The 15,811-nt window shown below is 42.8% G+C and overlaps 1 protein-coding gene across 4 annotated transcripts in view; it reads right to left on the bottom strand.

Moving 5' to 3' along the window:
- GAD1 (glutamate decarboxylase 1) overlaps positions 1-15,811 on the bottom strand; it is a 62,569-nt gene that overhangs the window by 22,113 nt on the left and 24,645 nt on the right. For all 4 annotated transcript variants that reach the window (XM_083629252.1, XM_083629253.1, XM_083629251.1 and 1 more), the window contains exon 6: positions 10,292-10,382. In XM_083629252.1, coding sequence (XP_083485378.1) covers positions 10,292-10,382 — 91 coding nt within the window. The remainder of the gene's footprint in view (positions 1-10,291; positions 10,383-15,811) is intronic.

Raw genomic sequence — 15,811 nt, 5'->3', positions numbered from 1 at the left:
TCATGTAAAAACACGCTGATTCCCGGACCGTCTGCAGGCTAGATTTAGAAGGTGATTGGGCCAGATCTGGCCCCTGGGCCTTAGTTTGCCTACCCATGATCTAAAGATTGTCCTGGAAAGAACTGTGTAATGGGGTATATCAGAGTTTCTCTTGCCCCCTGATAAAAGCCACATTTGAAAAGAACGTGCAACACTAACTCCACTTCTTTTTTATTACAAAAGCAGCACCTGCTGTTTACTGGAGCTTTGTTTCATCTGCCCTCTACAAGTTTTGAGGCTCAGGCTTTAAAGCAGTCCGGGGCGGGGAGGGGGGGATAGCTTTCCTACAGTAAGGAACAAATAGTCGGTTTAAACAGAGGCCCCAATCTTAGAAATGGAAACTGGCAAATGTAGTGACCAGGGGAGGGGACAAGGCCCCTGGGTTACAAAATACAACACTTGTATGTTCTCCCATGATTTAAACAATCTATGGCCCTTTAAATTGTAGGGTAGGGGGGTTGTTTGTGTTTGTTTATCATTATGCTGTGTATTTTTGTGTTTTTCTACAGTGGTACCTCGGGTTAAGTACTTAATTCGTTCCGGAGGTCCGTACTTAACCCGAAACTGTTCTTAACCTGAAGCACCACTTTAGCTAATGGGGCCTCCTGCTGCTGTCGCACTGCTGGAGCACGATTTCTGTTCTCATCCTGAAGCAAAGTTCTTAACCTGAAGCACTATTTCTGGGTTAGCGGAGTCTGTAACCTGAAGCATATGTAACCTGAAGTGTATGTAACCCGAGGTACCACTGTATTGTAAACTGCCTGATGATCCTTGGATGAAAGATGGTACAGAAATTTAATAAACAGATAAATAAATATCAATTAATCTGCATTTGACCATACATTTGTCTGGCTCACAGTTTACACATAAACAGTAAGAAGGAGACAGCCACACCGAAGCAACCTTTTCATTTTTGGCAGCAGTTCCTTCATCCAGGCAGACTGACAAGAGTCTGTCATGACCTGGAATACAAAAGAGCTGGGAGAAAGCTATGAAGCTGAGAGGGTGAATTGACTATATCCAAACCAGGCAGAATAGCTTTCAAATGAAGAGCAGCAGTGCGTCTAGGCTTGCCAAATATAAATCGAAGAAAGTAGGACTGAAGTCGTCCTAGAGGGAGATTTAAAATATGGAAACCAAGCAGGTACTGTACTCCAAAAAGAATCTGGGGCGCAATTTCAGCTTTAAAAACACAAGAGGCCACTGGGATAGATCTGCCACCCTTTGCACAACGAAGCAAACAATTGTGCTCACACTCTGCTACGCATTGGCTCTTGGCAGTTTCCGCTGTTGCTGCGTCAGAGGCTCATGAAACGAAATGACCGAATTCTTTTATGAGACAACTTCATTGACTACAGTGGTGCCTCGGGTTACATACGCTTCAGGTTACAGACTCCGCTAACCCAGAAATATTACCTCAGGTTAAGAATTTTGCTTCAGGATGAGAACAGAAATCGTGCGGTGGCGGTGCAGTGGCAGCAGGAGGCCCCATTAGCTAAAGTGGTGCTTCAGGTTAAGAACAGTTTCAGGTTAAGAACGGACCTCCGGAACGAATTAAGTACTTAACCCGAGGTACCACTGTATAGTTATCTGGGACTCATCTAAGCATCTGACATGGTTTTGGGTGTATAAGGATTGCTGTGAGGATAAAAAGAGGTGGGGGTGGGGGTGGGACTGCATGTTTGCCAACTTGAGCTCCTTTAAGGAAAGGTGCAATATAAACATAATGAGAAAAATAAAAATAAAACTTAAGGGGCAATTCAAATCCCTGGGGCTTAAAGGAACAATGCACCCATATCATCCCTGCTGCTCACAAGGGCCTCTGTAGAAGGTGAGGGGGTGGGGAGCCTCTTCAATACACCACATCCTATGGTAGCATAGCAAAGAACCTTAAAATTTACCGACACATGACACTCAGAAATTCAGTGGATCCTAAAATCGTGATATGGAATTATGAAAACACCGACAACAAGAGGCAGGACTATGATGATTTGGAAAATGCTCTGGAATTCAGACCGTGGGAAGTCAAAAAAAGTAAGATTACAATTTGGAAGACAATTGGACTTTTTTATTTTAGTTTTTTTTATTTTTATTGGATTTGATCTGATATGTTAATTGGATGTTTTTATTGGAAAATTAATAAACGTTTAAAAGAAAGAAAGAAAGAAATTCAGTGGATCCTCTGCCAGTTCAGCTCTGAACCCTATTTTGGAGGATTTGTGCTGGCTATCACTACCAAGGATGCTGCAGGCAGAAGTTTCTGCCCACCAGCCATTTCAGAGGGTGCAATGGGGCACAGGTCCCTCACTGACAGAAGCTGATGGGTCCAGGAAGGGATGGACAGAGGATTACCTGCACTCCATCCAACCTCTGTCCAGCACAGCGCATTATGGATTGGGACTTCTCTGTTTAGAATTTTTTGTTATATACTCTATGATTCCATGACTTCTAGATACAAATAATTTACAAAAGTCAATTTAATAAATTAGATAAAGTTCCTTGAACATCCCCTGTCCCCACAAATATCCTTTAATTTGTTTTCCAAACTTTTAAAAATTACAGTGGCCGTAGAATTTTGTGATTATACCACTTAGCCTTAGAGATTAAAACTATATTGCTGGTGAGGCTGCAAAGTGTTTTAGTTCAAAGAGTGTCTTATTCCTATTTGGAAAACATGTAGCCAGAACGCAGAGAGAGGCTGTGAAAACAGTAAACATCAGAAGGCTTCTCACAAAGATAATTAGAAATATTGAACTTGAGCTTTAAGAAACACCAAAACCAATTATTTGTGTGGATTTATTCTGCATATACTCCCCAAGGACAACTAATTATACCATACCACACAATCAATACCTGTCAAGAGTAATTAAAAAGGATGATTTTCTAATAACCAATTACAGATAACAAGAGAGCAGTCCATGGCTTTATCCATTTAATGGGAAGCAAGAATCATTGCATGTTCCAATTAATGTATTTCTGCCCCTGTGTACTAAAATTTCAAAGCATGTTCTATTCTTCTATTTCAGGACAAAGAAAAGTCTAAAGCAAAATTACTATTCGCATCAAACAGGAAGTTGTTCCTTCATTAAAGTTCCAGGCAAAACTCTTCACTCCTGCACAATAAAGGAAATAAACCTAAAGAGAATTATAGCTAACTGCCACAATAAAATTCTTCTACTGCAGTGGTTGAGACCAGATAGATAACCGCAAATTTTCTTGTAGCCCAATCGCATCAGTTGCAATAGCACAAGTTGCAACGATTTGTGCCCAACAGCTAACTAACATGGCATCCCATGTCTCCTCCTCCTTCTTTAGCGACCACTCGTAGCTGAGTAAGATTGTCTTCCATGAAAACAGTCTTAACAGCGAGTCCATAAGTGACTGTGGAGGCCAATTCTGGATCCACACATCCTTCCACAGTGGGGACATAGGTTTCTGGGCGGGAGTTAATCAAGGTGAGGGTTTGTCAAACATGCCTTCTTCTTAGCTTGTTTCTCCCTTTTGTCCTGAGTTCGAGTGCCGTCAAAGTCCATGACACTTTTGGTAAAGGCTGTTCTCCAACTGGAGTGCTCACAGGCCAGTGGTTCCTAGTTGTTGATGTTTATACTACATTCTTTTAGATTTGCCTTGAGAGAGTCTTTAAACCTCTTTTGTTGACCGCCAAGATTACGCTTTCCATTTTTAAGTTTGAAATAAAGTACGTAGTTGCTTTCAAAGATGATAATCAAGCATCTGAACAACATGACCAGTCCAATGAAATTGATGTTGAAGAATCATTGCTTTGACGCTGGTGATCTTTGCTTCTTCCAGTACACTGGAATTAGTTCGCCTATGTTCCCAAGTGATGTTTACATTTTTTCAGAGACACTGTTAATGGAATCTTTCAAGGAGTTGGAGATGGCATTTATAAGTGGTCCATGTTTCACAAGCGTACATGTAGGGCATGAGTAACTTTGCCCGGCTTGTCCCCCTGTCAAAAAACCCCAATCCTGCTACACTGAGGCTGGCTTCATACGTTTCAAAATGAATGTGGTGCCAAGATGGCATAGTGGTTCAGGTATCAGACTGGGAGACCAGGGTTCAAATCCTCACTCAGTCATGAAGCTGTGTAGGTCTCTTAGGTCAGCCACCAACTATTGGTCTATCCTACATCACAGGGTTGTTGTGAGGAAAATATGGAGACAGCTCCTTGGAGCAAAGGTGAGATATAGATACAAGCAAGCAAGTTGGCAATTGATTGATTGATTGATTGATTGATCAATCAATCAATCAATCAATCAATCAGAGTGTCTGTATATTACATGCACCTATTAGTATATCTTGTTTTGCATATATGGTCAGGCAACAGGGACCCCTGACCAATTTTATGCACTCCTAAGGGAAGCAAAGGGGAAAGAGAGATAAATAATTAGCACTTTTCCATGTTTCGGAAAATGCTGCGCATATACAGAGTAATTCCCATGGTGTGCCTGTTTTAATATCTTACCATTAATCAACATATTTATACCCTGCCTTTCCCCCTGTACACATAGGACCTCCAGCACAGACCACAATGATAACTGATACAATGAAACAATAAAAAACAGCATATAAATAAAGAGCAAAGTAAAATGACAGCAGATAAAAGAGCATAGAAGCCGTGGGTAACATGAAACAAACAGGAGAGAGAGAGAGAGAGAAAGAGTATAGTTTTGTTTTAGCATCTGAAAATCAGCAGGGAGGGAACTAAGTGAACTGCCTGGGCTAGTGAGCTCTATTGACAAGGTGCTACCACCAAGAAGACTCTGTTTCATGTGACCACTGGCCAACAAGGACAAGTGATTCCAAACATGGGTTCTGGTCAACTGCATCATGCTGTACCAGCTAAAATATCTCAACACTTTTGAAAAGTATCCTTCTCAGCGTGTGCTGTTTCTGTTCCGCTTGGACGTGACCAAGTCTCTGGAGTGCCCATGGTCTTCATAATGAGTTGAGAATGTTTCTGGGGTCTTGTGAACAGTTGCATTCTAAAAGCAATAATGCACTGAAGGACTTTTAAATGGATTTTTTTTTGGCTGATATTGTCAAAACGTATTCCAAGGAAACACGAGCCAAGGGTCTGGTGCTGAGGATCCAACTTCCTTCCATCAGGGAATTCCTTGTACAAAGTCTTACTAAACTTAGTTTACTATTAGATGCATTTTCTTCTTCCCTTCAGGTATTTTGTGTCAAGTACATCTCACAGACTTTAAGTACCATCAGCGTGAGAAACAAAAAGTTAGGAATTTGTATATAATAAACTGATGAGAAGATGGCAATCCATAAACTACTTTAGGTAGCTGATGTGCTAGGTATGCTATCCTACATAGTTTGTGGGTTCTGATCAAAGTAAGTCAAGCAATCTTCACCTGTACAACATCCAAGATGTGAAATTTTCCAGGGATGGTACATTCATAGGCTGTGTGTACATTCATCAGCCAGTTGGGGCTCAGAAAAAGACAGCTACACAGCTTGAGTCATTAATTTGGGAGTCTATACCAAGGTCTGCTGAAGGCAGTGGGAGTTCTTCCATTGGCTTCAGTGCATTTTGGATTAGAGCATGAGTATCTGTAATGAATATTTGAGTATCTCCTGATCTTCAAACTACACACTACAGTGACTTCCCAAAAAGCCTCTGTTATTGTCAGGTGGCTGTTGCGGTTGATTGAGAGTAACCAGTCAGGACTCCAACCTGTGTTTTACAGGCTTTATTTTGGTGCAAACTACTTACAGTGAAGCCACTGAGCCTAGGGCTTGCCGATCAGAAGTTCGGCGGTTCGAATCCCCGCGACGGGGTGAGCTCCCATTGTTCGCTCCCTGCTCCTGCCAACCTAGCAGTTCGAAAGCACGTCAAAGTGCAAGTAGATAAATAGGTACTGCTCCGGCGGGAAGGTAAACGGCGTTTCCGTGCGCTGCTCTGGTTCACCAGAAGCGGCTTAGTCATGCTGGCCACATGACCTGGAAGCTGTACGCCGGCTCCCTTGGCCAATAAAGCGAGATGAGCGCGCAACCCCAGAGTCAGCCACGACTGGACCTAATGGTCAGGGGTCCCTTTACCTTTACCTATTTACAGTGAAGAGCCCCAAAGCTCATGTCTGGCTCAATCGCTAGCAGAATCCGGGAGTGGTCCTTTTTTGGACCTCACCCAACATAAGAGTTTTGTTACCCCCAACTGTCTCCACCCCTCTCTGCGCCTCAGACTACTACGCAGGATGGGTGATGGCAAGGGCGTGTTTCCCTCCTGTCCGGCTTGCCCAGGAGCAGTGTTAAGGCTCCCACCAGCATCCTCTGGTCCTTGCACCTCTTCCCCCTGGAGATGGGTCTTTCCTCCTCCCCGGAGGAGGAACTGCTTCGCAAGATTTTCGGAGGCTCCCTTCTATTTCTCGCCTCTGAGCCGATGGCAGTTCCCTGGCAGTTATGATGACGACGGCAATGATCAACAGGTGCAAAAATAAAATGATCCACTCAGATCCCCATTTCAACACTTGCTTTGATTTAATAAAATCAGGAAAATATAAAGCTATCCATGTTTTTTTTTTTAAACTATGCTAGTAAAAATTTTCAGCTTATGCCAGCTGCTATAAAACTTCAGATTCAAGCAATTTCTGTTGGTGAGTGTGTGTATATGGGGCACCTTGAGTTCTTAGAACCAAAAACTATGGAAGTTTCCATACCCCTGAACACTACACACCAGGGCAGTCACAAACAACTTACACTGTCACTATAAACAGCATAATTTTTCTAGAAAAAGAGGTGCCAGAACTCACCACGAATCCCTCCCTTATTCTCTTAAAATGGCAATGGCGCCCACCTAAGAGGTGCCAGAACTGAGTTCAAGCAGCTTCCAGCTGAAAGCTATATTGTACCGCATATAGCTAACAAGGGACGCGGGTGGCGCTGTGGTCTAAACCACTGAGCCTTTTGGGCTTGCCGATCAGAAAGCTGGTGGTTCGAATCCACGTGACAGGGTGAGCTCCCGTTGCTCTGTCCCAGTTCCTGCAAACCTAGCCATTCAAAAGCACGGCAGTGCAAGTAGATAAACAGGTACCACAGCGGCGGGAAGGTAAACAGCATTTCCGTCACGGCCCTCCATGCACCAGTAGCGGTTTAGTCATGCTGGCCACATGACCCGGAAAGCTGTCTGTGGACAAACGTCGGCTTCCTCGGCCTGCAGTGACATGAGTGCTGCACCCCATAGCCACTTTTGACTGGACTTAACTATCCAGGGGGTCTTTTACCCTCTACCTTTATAAGTCAAGTGATCTGGGTTGTCACCAATATGTGGATAACACCCAGTTCTCTCACTCCTTCTGAACAAATGTAGGTGAGACAATGGGTATTAGGAATCAGTACCAATAAGCTGAGATTCAACCCAGGCGAGGGAGAGTGAGTTCCATTGCACAACTGAGTACTGTTCAATCTGTTTTGTAGGTGTTGCACTTCCCCGCATATCGGGTACAGACTCCTTTTACGGTTGCCATATTTCTAAAAGTAAAAACCAGGACACCCCCAAAGTTGTTGAGCTTCTTTTTACAAAAACACCAAAACAACAACAACACATGATTTTTCAATTGACTTGCCTAAGATCCAGGACAAAGTGCCGCCTTTCGGAAATTTCCCCGGGTGTCAATTCTGTCTTTGAAATCCTGGTAATGTCCAGGAAAATCTGGACGTATGGCAGCCCTATATTTGATCCAGCTCTTCCTAGAGTCATAGGTAGCCTCTGTGGCTTGGAGCATTTATTATCAGGTTAGGCAGATAAATCAGTAGGGACCCCGCCGGACAAAAATAGCCTTGCTACCGTTATCCATGTTCTGGCATTCTCTAGTTTGGATCATTGCAATGCATTGCATGTGAGACTACACTAAAGTATTAGACCAGTATTTTGATGTCTGCAGTGGCTTCCAGTCCATTTCCAGGCCTACTTCAAAGTGGTCACATGGCCAAATCTGGCCTGGGGGAAGATTGCTTGAAGGAGATACAGTACACCTCTCTGGACCTCAATATTGTCTTCTGTGGCTGTTCTGTGGGTGCTTCTACCAAATGAGGGGTGGCAGGTGGCTATGAGAGAGAGGACTTTCTCTGTGGTGGCTCTCTGGCTGTGGAAAGCCCTTCCTTGGAGTGGTTTGCCTGGAAATGTCTTTATGGTCTTTTTTACACTCGGTATTTCCATTTGAAAACATTCCAGAGCTTTGTAGAGCCATTGTATAGATACCATGTTCTGCTGCTGATTTTACCCTGGTTTTATTTTGTTGTTGGAGTTTGTGTTTATTATGCATGTTGATTTTTTTTTTACTTGTAAATTGCTGAGAGATTATTTGTTATTGGGCAGTATATAACAAACAAGCAAGGAATGACAGATGTTTAACTCTCCCATTGAAACCAACAGAGCATTATCAGTGGATGGTGCAAATGGCAGAAAGTTCGCTTTTCCATTTGCAGGAACAGCTCCTTCATGCGTTGTCATTTTGCCCACAATGAACTTGCTTTCCCATCTGGTGAGATTTTTCAGCTGCTTATGAATGTAGTCATCACTGCACACATCTAACAGCGGTCTGAAATAGAAACCTGCCTTTTGATCCTCTCATGTCACACTTTCTAAAGCCCATGCAAATCAATACACAATTTCAAACTGCCTCCAGGCGTGTCTCACACCCGCTTTCCATGCCTTTCAGTAGGTCTGGGGACTGATACCAACAATCACCTTGAACTTCATTTTAACTTTTTCCCCCCGCAACCTCCATATCAATAAAGATAATTGCATTTCATAAAATGATGGAATCTAACGCCAGCTACAGTTGCAATTTCTTCCTCTGCTACTGAAAGTCCTTCTTTGCACTATGTTAAAGCATAACACGAAGATTAATAATTCAGCTGAGTATGTTATCATTCCACTTTCTGGTTCTTAATCCATTCTGCATCAATGAAGAGCATCTTACCAACTACTTCTATGGGTGATTAAAACATAACCTTAAAATCTAGTTCTGGTCTCTCCTCACCTTCTGAGCACAATTTTTTTTTTTTTTTTTTTTAAATAATTTTTATTACGTTTCTTTTCATAATTTTTCACCTTCTGAGCACAATTTTTTTTTTTTTTAACATCGATTCCAGTGGAAGGTTTTGATTGTAACTCAACTTTAGCCCTCCTTTTAATACAGAAAATATGAAAGTGTGACTCCTCCAGATATTCTGGTTATCTTTAAAACAAAAACAAACAAACAAACAAAGACTAGCTTCAGGTTTGTAGCCAGCATGCCTTCTGATTCCAAGACTTCGAACAGGGGAATTCCAAAAAGAAATCTTAACCACCCCACAACAACATTGAATATACTCAGGACAACTTCAAAGACAGACAGAGGTAAACCTTGAGCTAGGTTCAGATAAATGTTAATATGCCTAGCTTGTGTATTGGTTTAATTTCTCATTCAGAATATGTGAAATGAACTTATCAAAGGAACCAGGAGAAATTTCTAAAAGTGGAGAAGATGGATCAGCTTTTCCCTGATTATCTCCCAAGATGGGGGTTGGCAGCAGCAGCAGCAGCTGGAGTGCTTATGCTACTTTTCCTAATGTGTGCACAGCAAGCAGTTTCAACCTCCTATCCATTTGTTGTGAAGATAAATAGATGATGCACCCAATGAATTCCTAGAACTATTTATTGTGGATATTTAGCTCTGCTGCCTGTTTCCATCCCTCCACCTGCCAACCTCCCATAGATTTATCCACACCATAGAACATGGGTGTAGATGCCCCCCCAGATCAAGTAAAACAATAGAAATACTTAACTAACTGACCCCAAGTCCTGCTCCCCTAACAAAAATCCTGGCTACGCCCATATCATAGAACAGCATGACCCTGCAAGTCCCTTAATTTTCTTGATATGGTCTAGGTGCCACAGTATCACAGAAGTTAAACCCCTAATTAATCTATCTACATACCCATACACACACTCTTAAATATCCTTGTCTACTTAGAACAGAGTCCAAACCCAAGAGGAGAAAAAAAAATCAACAGAGACAGTCTAACCAATTCATCTGTCTTTGTTTTTAGCACACTGAAGTGATGCTCTATCCCAAGGATAGCTAAGCCTTGTGCCCTCTAGCTTTGTTGGACTTCAATTCCCATCGGCCCCAGCCCACAGAACATGGTCAGGGATGATGGGAACTGTAGTCCAACATCTACAGGACTTTGCCTTCTCAACATACTGCAGAGAGAAAAGTCCTAAGGTACTTACATGTTTGTATTAGCAGTAGACGTCAGCCATTCTCCAGCCAAGCCAATGATGTCAAGCCCTGTAGAAAGCTGGTTGAAAAAGCGAGGGTGACCTAGAAAAACAAATGACACCATCTAAAGGAAACATGCATATTATCTATGCATCTGCATTGCTTCTGTTCTCTGAGGTTTCATATTCTTCTATCAGTAGCCCCCCCCAAATGATTTTGCAAAATGTGTTGCATAAAGTTATGCCTTCAAACTAGAAATGCTACTGTTTGTTATTACTAGTTACAATAAGGAAACATGTTTATATAATTTAGGTAGGTGGGAAATGGGAAATGCAATAGTTAACTCCATGCATTCATCTACTTTTCAGAGAAGTGTGTTTATCTAGAATGCACCAGCATTTGATTTATATGCATTAAAATTAAGTCTCAATAAATAGGGATGGATCTGTGGATCAGATTGCTTACTGTGTAGTAATTATTTCTTTACCTCTGCTCTTCTTTAAGACTGAAATCCCATACCCACTAATCTTGGAATAAGCACCATTATATTTTTAATGAAACTTACTTCCAAGTAGACATGCATAGGGTTGCATTTGTAGCCTTATAGGCAATGAATCACAAAAAGGTAGAAGCAACTCTGGGATGCCTCATTTTATATTTTGACTGCAGTTCTATAAATATTTTAATTATTGTATATCTTCTATTATTACTAACGAATTCAAAAATATAGCAGACACCTGTCACAGCATCCCTTCCCTCTAGCGTCCTATTAGGAAAACATAATTTCGAGACCTTCCATTCAGGGTGGCTGATTGCATATTTATTTAGCAGCTGATTAAAAGACTGCCAACCCCTTTCTTATAGCCAGATCATGGAAGCAAAAGAGGTCCGTGATCCTGACCCACAATTTAAGTAGTATCTTTTGTTTCCTATTTTCAACCAATGAGCTTTATTCAAGTGACCTTCAGAAAGAAAATTAGTTTTTAAAAAGTATCGGTTTTGAGAGTGAGAGACAGAAGGTAATTCAGAAAACGTATTTCATGCAAAACCATGCTGACAACCTAATGGCTTTTTCTGACACAAGTTCATAAAGCTGCCTTGTGCCCAGTAGCAGAGAAGAACACTGTCAGATCATATTAGGACTCACATTAAGGTTTGATGCACACACTCAAAAGGCCCTAGAAAAATCTAAATCTAATCACTGAACTATTTTTTCATGACTTCAGTGAAAACAGGTATTCAGCGGCCACATCATAACTCCCTACTAGCAAGACTTAACCCAAACCTGTTCATTCTGTAAGTATTGCAAAATTAAATCCTTCATACTGTGATTAAAACAAAAAAAATGAACAACTGGATTCAACTAGCAAGATATAATGTTTACTCCAAGGAAATCAACATCTGGAGGTAGTCCAAGATGATTTGATGCCCAAGATTGAAAATCCAAATGGTGTTGCACCATGATGGCAAAAAAGAAAATATGAAAGTAGAAAACTAGCGTCAGGCATGCCCTGAACCCAGCACACTCTCCTCCCCACAAATCTGATCGCCTGGGTCACCTGACTTTAAATATGACCTTTGAACTGAGGATGGCAGGTATGTCTGACTGGCACTTATAGAAACACAACAGTTGTCTTTTCAACAACCTGTTATGAAAGCAAAGCACAAGGTCCCAATCCAACTATAGTTAGTCACACATAACCAGGGCATTTTTCAGCCAGAATTTACCAGAACTCAGTTCCAGCACCTCTCAGGTGTGCGCCATTGCCATTATAAGAGAAGAAAGGAGGTGTTCGTGGTGAGTTCTGGCCAGTGGCGTAGCGTGGGGGGTGCAGGGGGGCCGGCTGCACCGGGCGCAACATCTGGGGGTTAGGGTTAGGGGGCGCAAATCCACGGGTTAGGGGGCGCAAATTACCTGCCTTGCCCCGGGTGCTGACAACCCACGCTACGCCACTGGTTCTGGCACCTCTTTTTCTAGAAAAATAGCACTGCACATCACTTCCACTGCAACCAATTGGACTCAGTCAGTCACAACTAATCTGTCCTACAGGTACAAGTGCTTGCTGGGAGTTAAAGTATTCTAGGAACCTTGCCGTACAGAACTGTTGTGTGTGACAGAAAACTCGTTTCAGTATCCGTGACAAAACAACTTTTCCATTTGAACATGTGGCCCTCCCTATGTTCTTGGACTACAACTCCCATAACCCCTGCCTGTTGCTCAACAGCATATGAAAGGCCACACAAGTTATCTATCCCTGCATTAAATAATTGTAAAGGCTGCAACTTTACGCACTCTTCCCTAGGAGTTAAGCCCCATTGAATACAGTGTGTATTAATTCTGAGTAAACATGTGTTGGTGAAAGCAGTGGACCACGTAGTATTGTTTTTAAAGGTCCATGATCTCTCCTTGATCTCTCCCATGACAGAAAAGACAATAACTAATGATTTTAAATTATGGAAGTATTGATTTTAACTTAAATATTAGGAAGTACTTTCCATCTGCAATGGGGACAATCCATGGAAGGAGACAGTGGGATGTTCTTGTCATGTGACAAAGACACATGAGAGCAGAAGTGGCAAAGCAGGCTGGGAAGTGCTGGGACTGCACAGTCATTTGGGCCTACTAAAGTTATTCAGGCCTAACTGCTAACTGTTGAGTCATTCTGACATGTGACGTAGCAGCCAGTTTCACTTTGTGCTCTCTGTAAGATGTCAGTGAGAGTCAGTCTGCTTCAGTTGTGAGCAGAGTCTGTATGTAATCTCAGTCAAACTGTTTGGAACCATGTTGTTTATGAAGAAGTTTATTTTAACTCAGTAAAACTTTTATTCAATTAAAAACTCTGCATTATTAATTTACGCTGCGCGTCAGTTCTTTCACAAAGGTAGTCAAGTAAAGTTTGGGTAACCATCCTTCTGGAATTTATGTGTATTCATACAGAATGCAGTATGAAGCTATATTAAATCTGGTAACTGCTCAGCTGCGAATACCCAGGTCTTAAAAGAGTAACAGCATGGAGAGTGTGCAGTGCCAATCTAGCCATAGCAGCAATGTAAGGCGATGAATAGGTCCACCATGATGTGCTGCACTGTATTACCTACCCATTTTAGCTCCCAACTATCAAATATTATTTGATCCAATGGGAGCTGGTAAATCCTTCAAAATGGCAGGTGGCTGAGCTGCCTCATGTGATGCTCTGTTTCAGTGCTGAGTAGCATCATATGTGTTGACAGTGGCTGATTTCAGCCTAGGGATTCTGGCATGCTCTGCTGCCATTGCACTGTGTCCCCATATGTCATAATACCCAGGCACATGAGACTACTGCCATCTCACCAGACCAGGTTTGGGTCTGCTTATTACTTGAATAGACCTCCCGAGAACCACGTATATACCACCGTGGGTTCCATGATGGAAGAAAGCAGGTTATAAATTAAAAAAGTAATAAATACTGGAGCAGAGTATGGTGGCTGTTGCCCCTTTTCTGACACCTATTCTGTGATAAAAAGTAGTTTCCAGCTCAAAAATTACTTTTGTTTCCTTGCTCCACTGCTCTTTATAAAGAGTTGTAAAAGTGCATAGGACAATCTACTCAGGCTAAGTTCAGGGCATAGGAACATCATTTTGCCCCATTCTTTCCTGAACAAGATTCCCAAGGAAGAACTTTGAACAACTGGCTTTTAAAAATAAATTAAAAGGTGATGCCCAGACTAACCGCAAGCCTCTACCTGAGCCAGGCTGTAAAGGAATCAGGGCACCCCAAGGGAGCCCCTGAGATTACACTCCAGCAAGAGTTCTTTCATAACGCACCCTAACTGGACTCATTCTCCCAGCTCTAACTTCTTTGTGCTTATCATTGGGACATCAGAAACAAAAACAAAAACGAGTCCAAACAGTAAGGTAAAGGTAAAGGGACCCTGACCATTAGGTCCAGTCATGGCCGACTCTGGAGTTGCAGCGCTCATCTCGCTTTATATGCCGAGGGAGCCAGCGTACAGCTTCCAGGTCATGTGGCCAGCATGACTAAGCCGCTTCTGGTGAACCAGAGCATCACAAGGAAACTCCGTTTACCTTCCCGCCAGAGCAGTACCTCTTTATCTACTTGCACTCTGATGTGCTTTCGAACTGTTAGGTTGGCAGGAGCAGGGACCGAGCAACGGGAGATCACCCCATCGCGGGGATGCGAACCGCCGACCTTCTGATCAGCAAGTCCTAGACTCTGTGGTTTAACCCACAGCGCCACCCACGTCCAAACAGTAGCTCATATCTAATGGCACAGCCCTCTTCTGAACGCATCACCTTAAGTATGATTAAGAGCAAGGTTTCACCAAGAATCGTGGGATAGCCTGGCTCACTACAGAAACCCTCAGCTGCTTCCTAGAAGTTGCTGGTGTAACTGCTACATGGCCCCACACTGGTCTCCTGGACAGTTCACCTGCTATTCAGCGCCAGAACTTGCTTGTGAAACTTTGCTGACTCTGCTGGACAGCTCCCCTGTGAGATTTAAAACACTCACACACCCCTTCTTGAAAATTACATATAAGTTGGCCTGAGAAAAACTCATACTCACAAATGAATGGGGGGAAATTACATTTGATACCTTTATCGGAAAAGACCTGGAAACCGGAGACTCCCCTTGCTGAGTTATCAGAAGGGCGGCCAGGTATTAATGATCCCAAGAAACCAAATTCTCCCCCTTTCCTTTCTTTGCTTTTTGGCATTAAATGTCTTGGGAACATAAAGAAGAAAAACTGCAAATTCAGTGTCATTTATGCCCTCATTTGCCTAATGATATCGTTCCCCCGAGATACACGCCGCTTGCATTTCATCAAGTGAAAGGGATTACGACTTTTCAAATGTGCTTGTCTGCGCTGTCTACACCCAACGCTACAAAAATGGCCACCTGAGTGACAAACGGAACTGGCAGCAGTCTGCCTACTGTAGGCAACAAGGCAAGAGTCACTTCGAAAGGGAGGGCTCTATATATATGTGTGTGTGTGGGGGGAGAGAGAGAGAGAGAGAGAGAGAGAGAGAGAGATATTCAGGCCCCATGCACAGGAAAGCACAGGCTTGCAGTATGACCCTATAGGGAAGCTGTATTACCATGGTGGGCAGGTTTCCTTAGTCTGACAGGTAGGGTGGTGGAGCGGGGAGCCAAATTCACAGACAAATTTGAAAGCCTGCTTCTTGCATATATTCAAGTTAAGCTGCAGGGGGGAAGCAGTGCATTTTAAAAGCATTTGCCACTGCTGCTTTTGATATGCTTCATAATATACCCAGATTTATAGACATTCCTGGAAAATAATGTAGTCAGAAATATGGGGGGGGGACCTTATACCCTCCTCCTCTCTCTGTAGTGCTCCTGTCAGAAGCCAGTCCCTCTGAGTTCAGAAGGAATTGCTCTCAGGAAAGTGTGCCAGCTAGGATCACAACCAGGGCCAGCCGACCTATGAGGTGAAGTGACCGCCTCGGGTGGCAAGATCTACAGGGGCAGCAGATCCAGTCTCCAAGGAATGCACTGCCCACTGCCCCAGTA

This window comes from Podarcis filfolensis (genome assembly GCF_964270895.1).
Source record: "Podarcis filfolensis genome assembly, chromosome: 1".
Classification (NCBI taxonomy): Eukaryota; Metazoa; Chordata; class Lepidosauria; order Squamata; family Lacertidae; genus Podarcis; species Podarcis filfolensis.
This window is presented reverse-complemented; position numbering and strand designations above follow the sequence as displayed.